This window comes from Heptranchias perlo, unplaced genomic scaffold (genome assembly GCF_035084215.1).
Source record: "Heptranchias perlo isolate sHepPer1 unplaced genomic scaffold, sHepPer1.hap1 HAP1_SCAFFOLD_60, whole genome shotgun sequence".
Classification (NCBI taxonomy): domain Eukaryota; kingdom Metazoa; phylum Chordata; class Chondrichthyes; order Hexanchiformes; family Hexanchidae; genus Heptranchias; species Heptranchias perlo.
The window spans coordinates 2304410-2327297 of NW_027139623.1; the positions used below are offsets into that span (position 1 = coordinate 2304410).

The 22888-nt window shown below is 44.7% G+C and overlaps 1 protein-coding gene across 1 annotated transcript in view; it reads right to left on the reverse strand.

Annotated features, from left to right (window-relative positions):
- Positions 1-11632: 11632 nt before the first annotated feature.
- The window catches only part of LOC137316682 (zinc finger protein 850-like), a gene marked incomplete at its 5' end in the record, with an annotated part of 239239 nt that continues 227983 nt past the window's right edge, over positions 11633-22888 (reverse strand). Inside the window, one exon of the mRNA XM_067980528.1 lies at positions 11633-12255. Coding sequence (XP_067836629.1) covers positions 11727-12255 — 529 coding nt within the window. The remainder of the gene's footprint in view (positions 12256-22888) is intronic.

Genomic DNA, 22888 nt, shown 5'->3' on the forward strand with positions numbered 1-22888 from the left:
CTGATGGGGCAGCAATTGACCGGATTTGATTTGGCCTGCTTTTTGTGGACAGGACATACCTGGGCAATTTTCCACATTGTGGGGTGGATGCCAGTGTTGTAGCTGTACTGGAACAGCTTGGCGAGAGACGCAGCTAGTTTTGGAACACAAGTCTTCAGCGCTGCAGCCGGGATGTTGTCGGGGCCCATAGCCTTTGCTGTATCCAGTGCACTCAGCCGTTTCTTTATATCACGTGGAGTGAATCAAATTGGCTGAAGACTGGCTTCTGTGATGTTGGGGATATCGGGAGGAGGCCGAGATGGATCATCCACTCGGCACTTCTGGCTGAAGATGGCTGCAAACGCTTCAGCCTTGTCTTTTGCACTCACGTGCTGGATTCTGCCATCATTGAGGATGGGGATGTTTTCAGATCCTCCTCCCGTTAGTTGTTTAATTGTCCACCACCATTCACGACTGGATGTGGTAGGACTGCAGAGCTTTGATCTGATCCGTCGGTTGTGGACTCGCTTAGCTCTTTCTATAGCATGTTGCTTCCGCTCTTTTGCATACATGTCGTCCTGAGTTGTAGCTTCACCAGGTTGGCACCTCATTTTTAGTTACGCCTGGCATGCTCTTCTACACTCCTCATTTAACCAGGATTGATCCCCTGGCTTGTTGGTAATGGTAGAGTGAGGAATATGCCGAGCCATGAGGTTAGAGATTGTGCTGGAATACAATTCTGCTGCTGCTGATGGCCCACAGTGCCTCATGGATGCCCAGTTTTGAGCTGCTAGATCTGTTCTGAATCTATCCCATTTAGCACGTTGGTAGTGCCACACAACACGTTGGATGGTGTCCTCAGTGCGAACACGGGACTTCGTCTCCACGAAGACTATGCGGTGGTCACTCCAACCAATACTGTCATGGACAGATGCATTTGCGAAAGGTAGATGGTGAGGACGAGGTCAAGCAGGTTTTTGCCTCGTGTTGGTTCGCTCACTACCTGCCGCAGTCACAGTCTGGCAGCTATATCCTTCAGGACTCGGCCAGCTCGGTCAGTAGTTGCGCTACCGAGCCACTCTTGGTGATGGACATTGAAGTCGCCCACCCAGAGTACATTTTGTGCCCTTGCTACCCTCAGTGCTTCCTCCAAGTTGTGCTCAACATGGAGGAGGACTGATTCATCAGCTGAGGGAGGACGGTAGGTGGTAATCAGCAGGAGGTTTCCTTGCCCATGTTTGACCTGATGCCATGAGATTTCATGGGGTCCAGAATCAATGTTGAGGATTCCCAGGGACACTCCCTGCTTGGATTCCAGTTGAAGGAGCTGTCCACGACCGAGTGTTGCCGAATAGTACACTCCAAGGTCCCGGAGTATGTTCTGAGGGACGCACTGAAGTGAGGTGCTGCCTACGTAAAGTTTCTTTGAGGAAAGGCGACCATGTAAGGACATGTCACTTTGTATGGTACAGAATGTATTAGAAGATATGTACTGTGTTTTGAATTGTAATAATGAGGTCTTAGTTTGCACGATCTGTATTGTATTGTTTTGAACGGTAATTGTGACATTTTCATTGAAATGTGTGTATCAATAAATTTGATGAAATAAAGCATATTTTGAAATTTTAGTAAAATCTTGTGGCACAAATAGACCAATCACTAAAAGTAGCGACGCAGGTTTACAAAAAGGCGAGTCAAGCACTGGAGTTCAATTCTAGAGGGATAGAATTGATAAACAAAGAAGTTATGTTAAACTTGTGTGGAGCCTTGGTTCGGCCACACTTGGATTATTGTGCACAGTCTGGTCTCCATATTATAGAAAGGATATACAGGGATTGGAGAGGTTGCAAAAAAGATTCACAGGGATGGTACCAGAACTGAGGGGATATCCTGATCAGGAAAGGCCGAACAGGCTGGGACTCTTTTCTTTTGAAAAGTGAAGGCTGAGGGGTGACCTGATAGAAGTCTTTAAGATAATGATAGAATTTGGTCGGGTAGATGTAGAGAAAATGCTTCCACTTGGGAGGGAGTATAAAATTAGAGGGAGTAAATATAAGACTGTCACTAATAAATCCAATGTGGAATTCAGGTAAAACTTCTTTACCGAATGAGTGGTAAGAATGTGCAATGCGCTACTACAAGGAGCAGTTGAGGGAAATAACGTAGATGCATTTAAGGGGAAGCTAGATCAGCACAAGGGGCATAATGGAACATCGTATCCTGATAGGGTTAGATGGAGTAGGGAGGGAGGAGGCTCGTATGGAGCATACATGCTGGCATAAACAAGTTGGGCCGAATGTCCTGTTTCTGTGCTGTGGTTTTGAAGTAACTCGATGGAACTCAATGTACTATTTTGGGGGTGGTGGAAGAGCAGAGGGACCTGGGGGCGCATATTCACAAATCTTTGAAGGTGGCAGGGCAAGTTGATAAGGTGGTTAAGCAAGCGGATGGGATACACGGGTTTGTGAAGAGGGGCATTGAATACACAAATTGGGAAGTCATGTTAAACCTTTACAAAAGACTGGTTAGGCCTCAGCTGGAGCATTGTGTACAACACTGGGCACCACACTTTAAGAAGGATGTAAAGGCCTTGGAGAGGGTACAGAGGAGATTTACCAGGGTGATACCAGGGATGAGGGACTTCAGTTATGTGGAGAGATTGGAGCAGAAAAGTTAAGGGGAGATCAAAAAGAGGTGATCAAAATAATGAGGCGTTTTTATAGAGCAAATAGGGGTAATTAAATAATTGGATTGATAACCAGAGGTCATAGGTTTACAATAATTGGCAAAACAACTAGAGGGGAAATAAGGAGAACATTTTTCACACGGAGTGTTGTTGAGCACTGCCTGAAAGGATGGGGTCTCTTTTAGAGGCTGTCTTCGTGTCAACATTCATATTTTCACTGGGAAACTGCAGGAACAGAGTGAAACGGGTCTGCTTGTGTCCCTGGATTCAATGTATAATGTGGAGAAATCTATAAAATTTATAATTGAATCGGTAAAAGTGAACATGGTCAATACAATTATATGAAAACTGTAAATGGAGCCGCTCATTGTTGTTGGACCAGTCCTTTCTGAGCACAGCTTTTAACTTTATTCCTGAGAGAAGTCTCATTAAGACAAGGTTCTGAACTTTGAGAAGTTTGTGATATATCCACGTCATCATTTACATCGGAGTCAAAGCTGCTGATGTGGCCTGTTTGTTCAAATGACTGTAACTAATAGCAATGATCAGGGGTATAACCGTGTCAGTGGAGATTTTCCCCCTGTATAAATCAGGGATCGCTGTAATGAATCCACACAGAGTGCCTGCCGGAGCTGCGGTTTCCAGGCCAACAGAAATCGTTGCTTCTCACAGAAATGGGATATTCAGTAATGTATCTGATAGAATGTATTTATTATCCAGTTCTCGCAGCCGTTGGAGTTCCAGGTAAGCCATTACCTCAGCTGTTCATGGTGTAAATCGTTATTAAATCTGCTGCTGTACTTGGCACTCTATTTTCTCCCGTCATGTATTACACAGTGGACTGTTCTGTCCTAAGTCTCTGCTCTTTTTGGTCTTCGAGCAGCTGCATTACATGCATTACGATCTTGTATGTCCAACCATGGCATTGTTACTGGATTATTCTCTGTACCTAACTTATTAGAATCAGGTGTCTGGGCTAAGAGCTGGTCTCAGACCATCAGGAGCTGTGAACAGTTTCATGTTGTGGAACTAACCTGTCCTGGAATATTTTTTCATCAATGTGTTTTCAGTGATTGATAATGAGACAGCTCACGGTCTCAGTGTTACAAGGAGGCAGCGCAATGTCCTCCCTCCACAATAATATGGTTCAGTTTAACTGGGATTTTAATGTATTTATTGGTTATCACTGTGATGAAATATTATTTCATTCTGTGTGTATCTGACGCCGCATCAGATGTCTGGTTACTGAACTGAGTTTGCTGCTGATTCTTTCAATCTCATTCCCTGCTTTACTGTGGATGAATTTACTGTAAAATGCAATGTTTTGAGGTCATGTTTCACTTCATCTGTTCAAATCATGAGCATTTCTATTTATCTGTAGATTTTTAGCAGCAGCGGTGATGTTGGTGTTTTGTTAATTGACCAATGCCGCCATCTAATGCTGTGCATTGTAATTACAGAAGAATGAATTTCAAATATTGTGAGGTTTGTCTTGAAGAGGCATTCGATTCTGTTTATTCCACGCATTGCGGATGAAGTGAACAGTGTAGGTGAACTGGTGGAACATTGGAATATCTGCAGAAACATTAAACTGTTCACAGAGGCTTCACCATTTAACAAACTGACACTGAGAATAGAATCGTTGGAACACGGGGCTGGTGAAGAGAAAACTGTCTCAGGATGTTCGGATTTACGAGGAAATGAAAGGGGCATTGAGAAAGAGTAGAGAGAGTGCGGAGAGATCGATTGCAGCGATAGAGATCGCGACTGAGAAGGAAAACGAGAGGGACGGTGAGAAGGAAAGAGAGGAAGAGATAGACAGAGAGAGAGAAATGCACACACGGAGAACGAGAAAGGGGAGAGAGAGCAGCAGCGGTGTGAATAATTCATCGGAATGAACTGCTGAAACTTCCAGTACAATTATAAAAATAAAATGTGACCTGAAGGTGTTATTAGGATGTTGTCAGATTGCGAGAGTTTTATTGTACTCTCTCCGGGTGTGTTTATCACTATCAGATCCTCAGTCTGTTTATGTGAATGTTCCTTTTCCTTGTTTACTGATTGAATACATAAACATAATTGAAATGTATTTAAAGAATAGGATCATTGATTTCTTTATCGCTTTGAATTATGGGGATATTGTATTCGAGAAGTTATGTGACAGCTTTATTCAATAAAGAACGAGGCGAATTCAATGATTGTATTTTAATGTAATTTTTCGTTGAATATGCAAGTAAATTTATTGAACACATTATGTAACCAACGAGCAGTTCATTGACACCAATATCCACAGAAATTAATGGTTGAATTCATCAATTGGATTGTGTGAGCTGGACCTATAGATTAGATTTCCTCCAACACCCTCCTGCAGTCTCTCCCTGTGAATCCCAGCCTCTCCTCCCACGGCATCGAATCCTCTGTCTCCTCATCCGTTCCCTCAGTTCATTCGCTTTCCCAAACTATCTGCTACTGATTCCCCTCCAGCTCATACATGTCCTTTTCCTTGGTCTCCCTCCCAAACGCACTCGTTCGCTCGGCCTCCAGTTGCCTCTTCTAACCCAATCCGAAGCCTCAAACTCACCCCCACGGATCTTGGTCTTTCCAGTTTTGTGCCAGCCCCAGTCGGCTCTCTCCACCCAGAGCAACAAACCTCCCCCTGTCCCCTCACCTTCGCTGCCCTCGCTCACTTTCCCGTCCATCTGGAGTCCAAATCCGGATTCAACCTGTTGGACTCCCGGTGTTTAAAACCCTCCTCCCTTCCCCACCGGCACTGCCCCCTCACTCTGCACTTCCAGTGGATCTGGTGCTCACTTTATTCACTCTCTGTATCAATTTCCCAATTCATTATTCATAATTGTGTTTGAAAACATTTCTCTGCCCGAAAGCGCTGCCCAGGTCAGTGAATCAGTTTCCACCGTTTGATGCAGCAACAAAGCTGGAAATTTCACCTCAGATCCTCTCAAACTGTTGCTTTGGCTGCAGGTCTGATCATTAATTTCTCTCCTTCCGTTTCTCTCTCTTACAGTTAACTTGGTCGCGATTGTGATCCTGTCCCGAGGAAAGTGCGGACTCTCCAAATGTATCACTCGCTACCTGGTGGGAATGGCGGCGGCCGATCTCCTGGTCGTTATCACTGATGTCATAATGTGGCGCATTGTTGAGATTTATTTCCCAGTTTCATTCTTGACCATTACCCCCGTGTGCCGTCTCATCGCCATCCTGATCTATGCAACCACAGCGGCCTCTGTCTGGTTCACAGTGATTTTCACCTTTGATCGATTTGTGGCCATTTGTTGTCAGAAGCTGAAAACAAAATATTGCAACGAGAAAACGGCGGCTGTTGTTATCGGGGTGGTGAGTGCGCTGAGCTGTTTACTAAACATTCCCTGGTACTTTGTTATTGGGCGGGAATATATAATGGACAATGTACCCCGGGGTTGTGTCTTGAAACCGACGTTTTTGACTTCACCCGCATGGGCAGCGTTTGACTTGTTTAATCTTGTGTTAATGCCGTGTCTCCCATGCATTCTGATTTTACTGTTCAATGTTCTCACCGCCAGGCACATTTTAGCGGCCAGTAGAGTCCGCAGTGGATTCCGGGGCCGCAGCAATGGAGAGAATCACAAGGACCCAGAGATGGAGAACCGAAGGAAATCGATCATTTTACTCTTCAGTATATCAGGCAGTTTTATATTGTTATGGAGCACTGGAGTTTTTTATGTTATCTCTCTGCGTATAACAGACGCCCAGTTCTATACGGTCAGTGACATTGAGTCAGCCGGATTCATGCTTCAACTTCTCAGTTCCTGCACCAACACGTGTATTTATGCTGTGACCCAGACTAAATTCAGAGAGGAGTTGAAGAACGGGGTGAAATACCCACTGAATCTAATTGTTACATTAGTTAAATCATAGAAACGTCTGAAGTCTTTCCATCCGAAATTAAATAAAAAGTTAATTAGAGTCAATTAGAGTTTCACGTTTGGCGGTGGCCTAAGACGGGCGGTAGCGGATCGGGCGCCCGTTATTCACCGCGCCTGATTTTACTATCTATTGACATCAATGAGTTCACTAAAGTAACTGATATCAATCGAATACTTGAAATAAATTTGGAAAAAAGCAGACAGGAATTATATTTTACCCGACAAATGCGGTGTTTGTGAAATGATACAAGATGTGATTCTAACATGAAATTATTTGCTGTTATTAGTCTGGAAATAATATGATTTCAATATTAAATGTTTAATCCTGAAATGAATAAAATCAAATCCTCCTTTTCGATTGATGATTATTTCCCATCATACAGACTGCCCGGTGGGATGGACTGAGGGTGAGCTGTCAGGGTCAGACAGCGTCCTGTTCATTGGGACATTTGTTTTGACCAGAACAGAATAATAATGGACCAACACCCGGACCGTTACTGACTGGTAAAATATTAATGTAATTTCAAATTCCAGTGGGGAGTTCCGGAGATCGTTTCCTCTCTGAGCTGCTGTGCAGCAATGTTAACTCACTGCAGGGAGTTTAATGGGACATGAGGCTGGGCCTGGTTACACAGATCTATGAGGAAACCTCCTGATACATTTCTGAGATGATCAGGGGCCGGGAGATTTCTCACGGCCGCAGCAGGCCAAGGGAAAGCTCTCCTGCTCATCCTTACTCCAAAAAATATAAGTTAACAATAAACTTCTCAGTGTTCTGGATCACTCAATGCCCATCGATAGGGCGGCTCCTCCTCCCATTCGTCACCAAATTTAAATACTGTCCCAGATACGTCATAATACTCTGATTTACATATTACACGTGGTCTGACCCGGAAACAGGTGGGTGTTGCTCCGGCCGCTCTTCTCAGGACCCGACCCACGGTGGTGGAGGCAGGAACTCCAACGTTAAAGGGGCGGTAAGTGACCTGACACCATTTACTCGCCTCTACCACCCCATTTCCGCCAGGCGGGGATACTTAAAATCGGCCACACCTTTCCTGACCTCCGCCCTAATATCAATCTTCGAAGACCACAAGCTGGTTCATTGTTTCAAACTGCACCGGTTCACAACACGTGGAGGGGAAATTTTCACCATCGCGGGGGGCTGAACTGGTGGAGCGGATCCCCCCCCCCCCCCCCGTCCCCCCGCTGAAAGAACCGGCCCGATTTTAATTTCTGCTCCGTCAGTTTACCGCCCAAGCAGTGAAGGTGAAATTACCCCCTACGTCTCTGACCCCAAGCTTCTACAGGTGTGTGAAAGACATCAGACAGTGTTTGCCAAACACTAACATGAATGTGGGCGAATGGATCCATGTATTCGGGTAAAAGGGGATAACCCCCATCCACAGAGACAGGATCCCTATACCATGGAGTCGAAGAGGGGTGCACCCCCGACAGCAGTGGGACACACTGAAGCGAGGTGCGGCCCAGGCAAAGGCTTTATGGGGAAAGGCCACTGTGTAAGGCTATTTCACCTTGTATTGTACATCATGTCCGAGAAAATATATACTGTGTTGAATTGTAAAAATGGAATCGTCGTGTGCACAATCTTTATTGATTATTTTGAATTGTAACTGTCATATTTACATTGAACTGTGTGCATCCTTAAATTTTATGAAATAAACTATATTTTGAAATACAAAAAAAAGTTCCAGTCTCGCCGTCTCTGTTGTTATTGGACAGTGAAGAGAGTAAACACTGCCAGACTGTAAAGATGCGGGGAGTAATACAAAGAGCATCTATTGGGACTGTCGAGGAGCAAAGGGGCTTTGGTGTCAAGGTACACCAAACAATAAAAGTCCATTACTTTTACTGGCGAAGTTTGGAAATCTAGTGCACATGTATCAAAAACAACATTGAAGATCCCAATTTCGAGGCTGTCATATCCCAAGGAATAGAAAGATATGCTGTTAGGGTTAGATGAAGAAGGGTGACAGGAGGCTCATGCAGAGCATAAACACCGGCCTTCTGTACATTCACTTGGCACCAAGTGAGAAATAGGAGAATTTTCTTAATGGTGAGAAACTAGGGACTGTAGAGGAGCAAAGGGGTTTAGGTGCCCAGGTACAGCAATCACAAAAAGCGAGTGCACATGTACCAAAATAATTTTAAATTTCGAGGCTGTCGTATCCCAAGGTACCACTGTCAGGTACTTCGCCAATTCTCTGGAAATTGCTGATACAATCAGGCCCCACAGCCTCCCTCGCTGGTCCATTCCATACATCTGCATTTAAAAAAGGTACATTCAAGCATTCTGCTCATCCTATGCCCCAGGTAGATAAGACTAATAGTGGCGGGAGGACCCAGACCATCAGCCTTATGTGAGTTTAGACATTTCTGTTTTAAATTCAGATTATTGTATTTGCAGTTTTTTTTCCCTTTTTGGTACATTTCTAATTTTATTTCATTCTTGCACATTTTGCATTTTAAACAAATTCTCCAAACCCTGTGCGCAGTGAGTGCTGAATCCGGGCCCTTTGATTGACAGCTCTTTCCTCCCCCCGACTCCTGGGCTGACACCTTCCACCACGTGACACTCTGAAGCGTCACTCACCTTTGCGCGCTGACGTCACGAGGCGTATGTGCCGCTCGGGCCAGAGGGATGCCGCACATGCGCCGCGCGGTTCCTGTGCCGCGTTCCCTTAGCAACAGGCCGGCGCCGGGAAGATGACGGCGGGCGGGCGGTGCTGTGGGCGGGGGCGAGGCCGACAGAGGGAGGGCCCGCACCCGGGAGTGGCCTGAGAGGGGAGGCGGGCGGAGTTACTCCTGCGGGCCCCGTGAATCTCCACTCTGTCAGCGCCCGGTGTCGAGCTGGGCTCGGGGGGGAGTCACTCTCCCGCCTCCCCGTCAAACGGGCCGTGGGTCGGAGCCCAAAAGTGAGCGAGAATCAAACAGCACAGAGAGAGGCCGCTCGGCCCATCGCGCCTGTGCCGCCTCTGTGAAAGAGGCCGCTCGGCCCATCGCGCCTGTGCCGGCCCTGTGAAAGAGGCCGCTCGGCCCATCGCCCCTGTGCCGGCCCTGTGAAAGAGCGATCCCATTAGTCCCACTCCCCCCTGCTCTTTCCCCACAGTCCCGGAAATTTCCCCCCTTCAAGAATTGACCCGATTCCCTTTTGAAAGTTATTATTGAATCTGCTCCCACCGCCCTTTCAGGCAGTGAATTCCAGATCAGAACAACTCGCTGCCTAAAAACATTCTCCTCATCTCCCTCTGGCTCTTTTCCCAATTCCCTTCAATCTGTGTCCTCTGGTTACCGACCCTCCCGCCAGTGGCAACAGTTTCTCCCCTTCGACTCCATCAAAACCCCTCCTCATTTTCAACCTCTCTTTTAAATCTCCCCTGAACCGTCTCTGCTCCAAGGAGAACAATCCCAGCTTCTCCAGTCTCTCCCGGTAACTGAAGTCTCTCATCCCCGGGACCATTCTGGTAAATCTCCCCTGAACCTTCTCTGCTCCAAAGAGTGTAATCCCAGCTTCTCTATTCTCTCCACATAATTATTATTATTATTAATTGGGTTGTGCTGGGTATCTGGAAGCTGTAATTCGGTGAGTAGAAAGCAGTGGGAGGATAAGTCTGCAGATTGATTTTGGGAGATGGTGAAGACGGTGATCGTGGATTCAGACAAGGGAGGGAGGTGGTCTTTGAGACCGTCCGTGCTCTGTTGTAAGATCTCACTGTGTGTGTCTTGTTCCAGCCGTTCCCATTTGTACCTGTGACCTGACTGGCGGAGTCTGCGACCTCAACTGCTGCTGTGACCCTGACTGTTCCTCCGCGGACATCAATGTCTTCTCCACCTGTCTGCCGGGCAGTGAACCCTAAGTTTCTGTTCGTCTGTTGCTACATTGGCTCCCGGTCCGGCAAAGCCTCGATTTTAAGACACTCGTTCTCGTTTTCAAATCCCTCCATGGTCCTCGCCCGCTCCCTATCTCTGTAACCTCCTCCAACCGATTTATTCTCCACCGACAACCCCATGTCACTCCAACCTATCATGGATTCGACCCAACCCATTTATCTTCGCTCACAGCCCATGTATACTCTACGCACGATCATTGCTGGGACACTCAGGTCTGTTATACACACAGTCGGTGCTGGGACACTCAGTTCTGTTATACATACAGTCAGTGATGGGACACTCAGTCCTGTTATACACACAGACAGTGCTGGGAAACTCAGTCCTTTTTATACACATTGTCAGAGCTGGGACACTCAGTCCTGTTATACACATGGTCAGTGCTGGGAAACTCAGTCCTGTTATACACATTGTCAGTGCTGGGACACTCAGTCCTGTTATACACACAATCAGTGCTGGGACATTCAGTCCTGTTATACACACAGTCAGTGCTGGGACACTCAGTCCTGTTGAACACACAGTCAATACGGGGACACTCAGTCCTGTTGCACACACAGTCAGTGCTGGGACACCCAATCCTGTTATACATACAGTCAGTGCTGGGTGAGTCACTCCTGTTATACACACAGTCAGTGCTGGGACATATTGGATATATTGGCCTTGGAGGGAGGACAGTGCAGATTCACCAGAATGAGACTGAAGCTTGAAGGGTTCAATTAACGAGGACCGGTTGTACAAACTGGGTTTGCATTCCCTTGAGTTTCAACGGTTGGGGGGTGATCTGATCCAGATATTTAAAATTATAAAGGGATTCGATAGGGTGGAAATAAAAACTATTTTCTCTCGTCGGTGAATCCAGAACAAGAGGTCATAAACTTAAATTTAGAGCTAGGGTGTCTTGGATTCAAATCAGGAATCTCTTTTTCACACAAGGGTAGTGGAAATCTGCTCAGGCTGATTGAAGTGGACCATGTGATATAATGTAATTTTCTGTCCTGTCAGACTTGGACATCTTGTAGATCCATTTTTTAAATTGGTGGAGGAACTGAGTGATAAGATGGATTCCACTCACTTCATCATGAGTTCTCAAACTGCCTCTCTTATCATCGAGATATCAAGGACTGGACACACTGTGTTCAAATGAAAGCTTATTTATTTGACACTTGTACAGAATATTAAACTCCAGCCCAGTTAAAGGGATTATTAACATCAGAAACAACCCCCAACAGTCAGAATGAACATGGTTCAGTCCTGGATGTGATTAACATCAGCAATAACAGCAGAATCCAACCCCTGCAGTCCATGTGAACTCGCTGGTGACTCAGCAGGTGGGATGATTGAGTGAATCCCATCCCACACACAGAGCAGGTGATGGGCCTCTCCCCAGTGTGAATACGTTCATGTCTCAGCAGATCCCATTTTCTTTTAAAGCTCTTCTCACAGTTCGAACATTTAAAGGTTCTCTTATCAGTGTGAACAAGTTGGTGTTCAATGAGGCCGGATGAACAAGTGAATTCCTTCCCACACACGGAGCAGGTGAACGGCCTCTCCCCAGTGTAAACTTGCTGATGTCTCAGCAGGTGGGATGATCGAGTGAAACTCTTCCCACACACGGAGCAGGTGAACAGCCTCTCCCCAGTGTGGACTCGCTGGTGTGTCAGCAGGTTGGATGACTGAATGAATCCCTTCCCACACACGGAGCAGGTGAACGGCCTCTCCCCAGTGTGAGTGCGTTGGTGTGTCAGCAGATCACTTTTTCTTTTAAAGCTCTTCTCACAGACAGAACATTTAAAAAGTCTCTTATCAGTGTGAACAAGTTGATGTTCAATGAGGTTGGATGACTGAGTTAATCCCTTCCCACACACGGAGCAGGTGAACGGCCTCTCTCCATTGTGTCTGCGTCGATGAGTTTCCAGCCGGGATGAGTAACTGAATCCCCTCCCACAGTCCCCACATTTCCACGGTTTCTCCATGGTGCGGGTGTCCTCATTTCTCTCCACGTTGGAGATCAGTGGAAGTCTCGTCTGCACAGAGAACACGTGTCTCGTTTCTCCCCACTGTGAATGGTGTGATGTTTCTTCAGGCTGTGTAACTGGTGAACAGATCAACCTTTCTCCTATATTTTAAGGCCGATAATCTTCAGGTGCTGGTGAATGGAGTCAGATCTTGACGTGATGTTTGGTTTGAGTTTCTCGTCTGCAAATCCACCCCTTGTAATACCCTGTAAAAGGAGATAACAAAAGTCCTCACTGTGAATACAGGATAGAAATTCAGAACAGGCCATTCCAGTTCCTGTGGAACATTCTTCCCGCTCATTCCCCCAGACTGTAAATCCCTGTCCCACACACTCACCCTCCTCCCTCTGCTGAAACCCAAACCCATCACACCATCTCCAACATTTTTCCTTCTATTTAAGTTTTCTCTCTCTCCTGAAGATCCTGACTCTGACTGGGTTCAGTTCTGCACTAAATGGTTCCCCTCCCTCTCCTCCCCTGAAGGTGCTGACTCTGGTTGGGATCAGTTCTACACTCACTGGTTCCCCTCTCCTCTCCTGAATATGCTGACTCTGGCTGTGTGTATATGCTCTGCCCCTCATTTCTACACAATGTCCCTCGCTATAGCTGCCTGTAAGCCGTCCATCTGTGATATCTCCCAATTTTGGCGACAGACTGTCTCTGACCAGTTACCATTTCTCCTTCATTTAAAGAATATCCTTGACCTGTCACAATTTCTCCTTCATTTTCAGACACTCCTTGATCAAACACCATTTCTCCGACATTTATAGATGCTCTCTTTTCCTTCAGATTTCTCCTTCATTTACAAACTCTCCCTGACCCGTCAGCATTTCCCTTCATTATTAGACGCTCCCTGACCCATCACTGTTTCTCCTTCAGATATGGACACTACCTGACCTGTCAACAATTGTCCTGCATTTACAGACACTCCCGGACCAATCACCGTTCCTCCTTCATTTACAGACACCCCCTGACCAGTCACCATTTTGCCTTCATTTACAGACAATCCCAGAACAAACACCATTTCTCCTTCATTTGCAGACACTGCCTGACAAGTCACCATTTCTCCATCATTTACAGACACTGCCTCATCTGTCACCATTTCTCCCTCCTTTATAGACACTCCGTCACCCGTCACCATTTCGCCTTCATTTTTAGACACTCCCTGACCTGTCACCATGTCTTCTCCCATTTATAATACTCCCTTACCAGACACCATTTCAAATTCATTTATAGACACTCCCTGACACGTCACCATTTCTCTTTCATTTATAGATATTCCCTGACCCTTCACCGTTTTTCCTTCATGTATAGACACTCCCTTACCAGACACCATGTTTCCATCATTTACAGACACTCCCTAACCAAACAATTTTTCCTGGCACTTTACATGATTGTGAGGTTTATTCTGTATCTGTCGGTCTCTGATAATGTGTGTGAGTATGAGATTCATTCTGTTCCTGTCATTCTCTGGTATTGTATGTGATTGTGGGGTTTATTCTGTATCTGTCAGTCTCTGATACTGTATATGAGTGTGGTGTTTATTCTGTAGATGTCTGTCTCTGGTACTGTGTGTCAGTGTGGGATTTATTCTGTGTCCGTCTGTCTCCGATACTGTAGATGTGTTTGGGGTTTATTCTGTATTTGTCTGTCTCTGGTACTGTATATGAGTGGGGGGTATATACTGTATCTGTCTGTCCCTGGTACTGTATATGAGTGGGTGGTACATATTGTATCTGTCTGTCTCTGACACTGTATGTGAATGTGGGGATTATTCAGTATCTGTCTGTCTCTGATACTGGAAATAAGTGTGGTTTTTGTTCTGTATCTCTCTGTCTCTGGTACTGTTTGAATGTGGGGTTTATTCTGCATTTGTCAGTCTCTGGTACTGTATATGAGTGTGGGGTTTATTCTGTATCTGTCAGTCTCTGGTACTGTGTGAGAGTGTGGGGTTCATTCTGTGCCTGTCAGTCTGTGGTACTGTACCTGTGTGGGGTTTATTCTGTATTTTTCAGTCTCTGATACTGTACATGAGTTTGGGGTTTATTCAGCATCTGTCTGTCTCTGATACTGGAAATGATTGTGGTTTTTGTTCTGTATCTGTCAGTCTCTGGTGCTGTATTTGATTGTGAGATTCATTCTGTATCTGTCAGTCTCTGGTACTGTGTGTGAATTTGGGATTCATTCTGTATCTGTCAGTCTCGGGTACTGTGTGTGAGTTTGGGATTCATTCTGTATCTGTCTGTCTCTGGTACTGGAAATGAATGTGGGGTTTATTCTGCATCTGTCTGTCTCTGGTACTGTTTGAATGTGGGGTTTATTCTGTATCTGTCAGTCTCTGCTGCTGTATGTGAGTGTGGGGTTTATTCAGTATTCTGTCTGACTCTGGTACTGTATATGAATGTGGGGTTTATTCTGTATCTGTCAGTCTCTGGTACTGTGTGTGAATTTGTGATTCATTCTGTATCTGTCTGTCTCTGGTACTGCAAATGAGTGTGGGGCTCATTCTTTATTTGTCTGTGTCTGGTACTGAACATAAATGTGAGGATTATTCTGTATCTGTCAGTCTCTGGTACTGTGTGTGAGTGTGGGATACATTCTGTGCCTGTCAGTCTGTGGTACTGTACGTGTGTGGGGTTTATTCTGTATCTGTCTGTAACGGGTACTGTATGCGAGTGTCAGGTTTATTCTGCTTCTGACTGTCTCTGGTGCTGTCTCTGAGTGTGTGGTTTATTCTGTACTTCTCAGTCTCTGACACTGTATATAAGTGTGGGGTTTATAATGTATCTGGTACTGTACATGAGTATGTGGTTTATTCTGTATCTGTCTGTCTCTGGTACTGTGTATGAGTGTGGGATTCATTCTGTATCTGTCTGTCTCTGGTGCTGTATGCAAATGTGGGGTTTCTCCTGTATCTGTCAGTGTCTGATACTGTATATGAGTTTAGGATACATTCTGTATCTGTCAATCTCAGCTAATTTATCTCAGTCTGGGTTTCATTCTATAATTCAGTCTCTGAGACCATGTGCAAGTCTGGATTCATTCTATATTCTTATTTCAGTTTACATTATTGTATTTGAAACTATATCTTTAATACTTTAAAGTATATGCAGTATTTATCGAGTGTTTAATTTGTAAATATTGATACACTTTTGGATTTTCTTTAATCAAACAACGTGTGTGAGTTTTGGAGTAGTATTACATCTTCATCTCTGAACTCTGTTGTGAATGATAATGTACCTTTCAATCTGTTCATGGTGAAATTATTTAACTGGTATATAATGTGTAGCTCAGTCGATAATAATGGAATTAATTCTGTATCTCAGTCTGACACTGAGATTTTTGGACTGGAATGTAATATATAGCTCAGCCTGCACTAATAGATTTGATAATGTATCAATCAGTCTGTTACTGTATGAGATTTTTGGACTGGTGTGTAACATGTAGCTCAGTCTGTGCTAATGGAATTGATGTATCTTTGAGTCTGGTATGGTCTGACAGTGTTGGACTGCTATATAATGTTTGGCTCAGTCTGCACAAATGGAATTGATACATTATCATTCAATCTGACACTAAGATTTTTGGACTGGCATGTTATGTGTAACTCAGTCTGCAGTAATTTGACTTAGAGATTCATTCTGTATTTGTCTGACTGTTACTTTGTGATTCATTCTGTATCTGTCAGCCTGTTGTACTGTGTGTGAGTGTAGGATTCATTCTCTATATGTCAGTCCCTGGTACTGTGTGTGAATGAGATTCATTCTGTTCCTGTCAGTCTGTGGCACCATGTGTGAATTTGGGATTAATTCCATATCTGTCAGTGTCTGGTGCTGTATGTGAGTGAGACATTCATTCCATTTCCATCAATCTCTGATACTGTATATGAGTGATATATATACTGTATCTGTCAGTCTGTGCTACTGTATGTGAGTGTGGGATTCGTTCTGTATCTGTCAGTCACTTGTACATTGTGTGAGTGAGGGATTCATTTTATATGTCAGTCTCTGGCACTGGATCTGAGTATTAGATTCATTATTTATCTGTATCTAATTTGTATCTCAGTTTACAGCATGGTGCTCAAAACTGTATCTTTAATACCTAAATGTATAAATAATTTTTCCCAGTATTTAAGTGGTAGATAATCATATCCTTTAAAATCTGATGCTGTCGGTCATAATCAGAGAATGAGTGCACTTTTTGGGCTACTACTAAATCTGCATCGATGTGAACACAGTTGTGATTTAGTGTATCTTCCAAACTGATATGGTGACATTTTTGAACTTGTTTACAATGTGTAGCTCAGTCTGCATAAATGGAACACTGTATATTTCAGTCTGAATCTGTATTGGTCTTTTGTATTGGTATATAATATGTAGCTCAGTCTGCACTAATGGAATTGATACTGTATCTTTCAATCTGACACTGAGATTTGTGGACTGGTCCCTAATTTGTAACTCAGTCTGCACGAATGTAGGTGACTGTGAGATTCATTTTGTATCTCTCAGTCCGTGATACTGTGTGGGATTTATTGTGTATCTTGTGAGTAGTTTGTTTGAGTTTGCGATTCATTCAATATATACAGTCTCTGATGCTGTGTGAGTGTGGGATTCATACTTTATCTGCCAGTCTCTGCTACATTATGAGATATTTGGGATTCATTTTATGTCAACTTTGGTACCATAAAAGAGTGTGAGATTTATTCTGTATCTGTCTATAATTATTCTCTCTGATTACATTATAGTGTTCAATACTGTAGCTTTAATATCTTCATGTTTAAATAGTTTTTTCTCATTTAATTGGTAAATATGGATAAACTTTAGAATTTCATGCTGGAGGTTTTTAATCAGATAATTTGTGTATCTTTGGACTACTGTTAAATCAATATCTCTGTGTACTATTGTGAATGGTAATATATATTTCAAACTGATAATGATTTTTGAATTGGTATATAATGTGTAGTTCAGTCTGTACTATTGTAATCGATACTGTGTTTTTCAGTCTAATATTGTATGAGATTTTTGGACTGGTATGTAATGTGTATCTCAGTCTGCACTAATAGAATTGACACTGTATCTTTAACTCTCATACTATGAGTGTATTATAAACTGGTTTCTAATTTCTTTCTCAGGTTACACTGTCACAGCATTTCTCGGTCTGATGCTGCAGATGAGTTTTGGACTTGGCTGCAATTTGTATCTCATGATACACTATTCAAATGGATACTGCATGTATTAAAGTCACATGTGCGAGTTGTGGGGTGGTATTCAATTGGAATCTCGGGGTACATTATTGGGGTTCATTCTGTCCCTTTCAATTGAGTACTATGTGTGATTTCTATCTGGTATTTAATGTTGCCCTATTGTGAGATTGACACAGTGCCTTTCAATCCGAGAGTGTGATTTTGGACTGGACTTTTTGTATCCACCTGTCAGCGGGACTGAGTTCGGGGGAAATGGAACAGTGTCTGCCTCACCTGCTCTGTTTGACAGTTAGATTGAAAATGTGTCCCTGGGTCTTGGGATCAGTGTGGGACTGACGACTTCTGCTGTCTGAGACTGTGGAGCTGATGAGCTGTCTGTGATTCCGTACTTACTGTGTGTGAGAAGGAGCTGGCTGCACTGTTCCTTGTGCCTCGGGTGGAGGAAACATCACATTCATTCTGGATCCTTCAAGGATTTGCCTGTAGAAAGAAAATTATCTCTTGTTACTCAGGAACAGGTGAGGTAGAAAATACAAAAGTGATCAGTTTAATATCTCTGTTAATGATTATTATGAATATCCACAAATGAAAACCAGTGATACAAACAGTGTCAATGTCTGACTCCACTGCAGTACTGCAGCACTCAGCTTCTGCACACCAGGTGTGTTCGACGATTTTAAAACAATTTCGTGACATCCAGACACAACCCAACCCCTGCACTGGTCCGTGAATGGGACTACCCGATGGGGCAGGGACCTTTGTGCAGGTCAGGTTTCTCAACTCCTCGAACATGGGACTAACCGTTCACCCGAAACCAAGCAACCGCTGTTTAAAATGTGTCCTTCACACTTCTCACCTGGTGCCTGCAATAGATACTGTTTGTCAAACTCCCCACATCCTGACTGTTCACTGTCCAGTAACAGGGTGAGACTGGAACTGAACCAGGAACATTCACCACTGATTTGGGGAGAGAAAGCAGCAATGATTTTAAATAGCAGGTTCTTCCCATTCTGTCTCCCTTCCCCTGGACACACCCTGTACACACACAGCCCGAGAATGACCTCTCCCTTCCCCCGCTCACTCCATGTTCCGGGACCAGTTCCTGATCCACTCCGCCTCTTACAAACAGCCCCCGGACTCCCCCTGACCTTCCCCCGGACTCAATGCCGATCTCTGAGCCCATCTGCGGACACGGTTCCGAAGCGATGAGCTGCTGTAACGAGGCTGCTCTTTGCTCCCTTCCCCCGGGGGCCGTGATCTCTCCATTCCCGGCTGTTTTAAACCATCTTCTTCCGCTCACTGAGGGAATGGCGCCCACAGGCCGAGCTGGGGGAGGGCAGCGCGCATGCGCTCTTCTGCTCACCAACAACCAGCGCTGGGGGCGGGGCTAAGTCACGCATGCGCAGATATCTGGTTTAATTCCCAATACAAAAATCGATGGAAACTTTCCCCAATTGGAATTTTTCCGAGTCTGAGCAAAGGAAGTGGGTCTGGGGGAAAGGTCAGAGGGAATGGGGTCCACAGGCAGTGCAGGAACAGGCACCAGAATGGAAAACAGATGGGATTCCACCAGTGCCTAACGCTGGAATCCAGACTGACTTTACAATCTCTAACTATTAAACTAGATGTTTCCATCCCTGCTGTTTCTCTCGGAATCTTCTGATGGTAAAGACTCTTTCAGAGATAAAGTGAGCGGTTCTGAAATGAACCTATGGATTCTGTTCATTCGTGGCCCCTTTAATGATAAAACTGATGCGAGGATTTCTCAAACCAATCCTGGAGAAACATAAGAGGAAAGAGTGAGTCGGTGTGTTTGTTGGGACCGTATAGGATTCATATCTGACAGCAAAAGTCACAGATTAACTTAACCGGAGTGAAACTCTCGGTCACTGAGAGTAATACCAAAAGGCCCTGAGCTGCATAACTGCAGATGGTAGAACAGGCAAAAGAGGGTTAAATGTCGCCCATTGTTTTTGTCACTCTCTGCACTGTCCCTGAGTGTGGGATTAAAAGCGTGTCTGTCTCTGGTACAATAACAGTGAGAGATGAGACCGCATCTTTTGTCTCTCCAACGGGATCTTTCTGGATAAAACGCAACTTTACAGATCAGTCTGGAACAAATACTGTATATGTCTGTCGTTCTCTCTCTCTCTGGTGCTGTATACGTATGTTGGATACTGTTGGCAAGTGTGATACAGACACACTGATTGGAAGTGTAATTCTGACAGTGTGTGTTTGTCTCTCTCTAGTGCTGAACATGAAGGTGGGAGACCGTCTGATATAAAACAGAGAGAATGAGATGTCCGGGCCGGGCCTCACAGTAACTGAGGTTGTGTTCGGCTCCAGTCCCAGTTCATGCTCATTTTTTTTTAACAGATTCAGGGCGAGAGTCTCTGTGCGACGGTAACACTGGCGGAGAAATTCTGCGCCACAACTCAAACACCAACACACGAGATTCTCCAAATCAGCTGGAATAAGGTGTTTGTAAACTGCTGAACCCTTCTGCGAGGGGATGTGTGGGGAGATAGAATCGGGTCTGGGACTGCAATGGAAGGAGGCGGGTTGACTTGTTATCGAAGGGATTGTATTTAGGCAGGAATATTACTGACTGTTAATTGTAACGGGGTTTATTTAAAAGCTCCAGGCTTCTGGGAATCCGTGAATATGAAGACCGAGTCTGTAAGGGTTTGTGCGGAGCGCTGTGTTTTGGTTCTATTGTCGAGAAACGGTTTGAAATTGGCGGTTGGAGAAAGCTGGAGGTGGTATTTTCATTCTCACAGTCGTTACCAGGGCGATATGAGAGAGTAAACCAACTCAATATCAGAGTCACATTGAACATATCCATCTATATTCATTATACCAGACATCCGTGGAACTAAATTGCTACCGGGTTTGGATGTTCCAGTTTTATTTTTAATCGTCTGTAATGTAATAAGGAAAACACTTCACTAAACAAGCCCACGGGAGGGCTGTTTTGGGAAATAGAAAAGCAATGATCGATACAGTAGCTCTTCTGAGGTTTGGGTTGAGGCACTTTGTTGTTACATTTTGCTGCGCCTGAATTTTGGGTGCTTGATGCTGACACCGAGTGCCTGAAGTGGGACACGGTCCCTTCCCAGTAATAGAGATCCTGACCATGATGGGAGCAATCGTTCCAACTAAACACAAATGATTTACGCTGTTGTTCTGGGTAAATGGTCCATTCTAACCCCTTCATCCTATGATCACCGTCTAATAGTCAAAGGCTGCCATGTTAGATCATTGCAATGTTCCAAACCCCATCTTATTTCAGGTTCTACAAAACTCTGTGTTGTTGCTTCAATTGTGGGAACCAACTCATTCCCACCCAGCCTCTGTATCCGCTCTCAGTCTCTCAACTCTTCCGGGTTTGTCCTTCTGTGAGTTGGAGCAAGTGATTCAGTTGCCGTTCCTTACAGCTCTCATGTCTCAAAGTAGCACTTCTTCGAAAATGGATACAACCGGCTTTTTACTGCTGTTTGGTGAGTCGTGAAACAATTTTATACCAATTCCCGGTCTGAGTGGGCAACTGTAAGCGGGAGAGTGCGACTGAACCCGGCGGTGTCCGAACTCCGGTATCTCAGTGGATGAAAGCAACTCATAATTTGGTGTGGAGCCTTCGACATTGGAAAGCATTCAGAGCGGTTGCTTGCTTGTGCTGAATTCTCTGCGGGTAACGGTGAGGGGAGTGTAACGGTGAGGAGACAATCTCTCTTCATATCGGTATTAAAGTATCTCGGATCTAGTTTTTCTTTGACAATTGAATCTATGAGAATCTGTCTGTTAAAACCTACAGCTTTGACCAACTGTTGGTCACCTGACCTAATATCTCCTTTAGCGGCTCGGTGTCACATTTTGTTTGATAACGCTCCCGTGAGGCGCCTTGAGACGGGCTGAAAAGGGGAGATATTGGTCTCCCGATTGCCCAGTTACTGTCTGCAGTGTAGGAGTAAGATGTCTATAAAAGGAAAATTCAACAATCAACATCCGCTGAGTTTGCTGATCTCGATCAAGGGGCGGGGGGAGGGGCGGGGTGGGGCGATAGCGGCGCTCCTATTGGGCTCAGTGCCCCAAAACCATTGAATGTAATGTCGGCCAAGTGTCGCCTTATTGCATCATATTGCATCTCGGACGAGCCCTCTATTTTTGGCGGGGCAGTGGGACTAACTGGATTGTTCATGCATAGAGCCAGCACGGACTTGATGGGCCGAATGACCTCCTGCCGTGCTGTAACCATCTATGATTCTGTGATTCTATGATGCGATGTGGTCCAGGCTTGGAAGTGATCATGCGCGTCAGGTGGGTGCAGTTATCCAGGGGTCACCACGGCTGACCTCAGGTCAATCAACCCCCTGCACTCAGACATGAGCAGATAATGCGGTGGGGTATTGGAGGGCGGCCCTGAGCAACTCCCTTCGTGAATACACGTCTTTGGGGGAGACAGAGAGAAAAAAGGGGAGAAGAAACATTTTAACACATTCAGTGGATAAACTCGTAAATATATTTTTAGCTGCTCAGTTGGTGCTGAGACATTGTTCGCTCTGTCAGAGGTTAAGTTCCTCTTTCTTTGAACTAACCCACCGCTGAGTTGAAATCGCTTTCTTCCGCCAGGAAGCCAACTGCTCTTACTGTTCTCTTCAGTACTGGTCATTTTCAGTTTGCTTGATTATTTTTCATTCTCTATTCCATCTTGCATCTCGATTTTAGGGGTTTTGTGGTATTTATGTGCGTGTGAACTGTCTGTACGAATAAATGTTTCTGGTGAATAACTCAGGCGGCATTCAGTTTTAGGAATTTATTTTAACTCCACTTCCTCCTTCACTGTGCTGGAATTGACCATGTCACTAAGATACAGATCTACACAATGGGTGGAGACTAAAGTTCCTCAATGAACACAGTGCTGCAGCTGCAAGTTGGGCGCAGCATTAACCCCTTATCTCCAACTTTTCATGCTGTTTTTTGTAATTAGACCCAAGGACACCTATTGATAATTACCATAGTTTAATGGAATTAGTTCCAAATTTACACCTCTCGATAGACCTTATTCAGTTATGGTGGTGAAATGGAGAACAAGGGGGCACAATCTAATATATCCACTTATTGCTAGCTTAGGAGATATTAGGTGTAATATTAAACATCTCTATCAATTTCAAGTGAA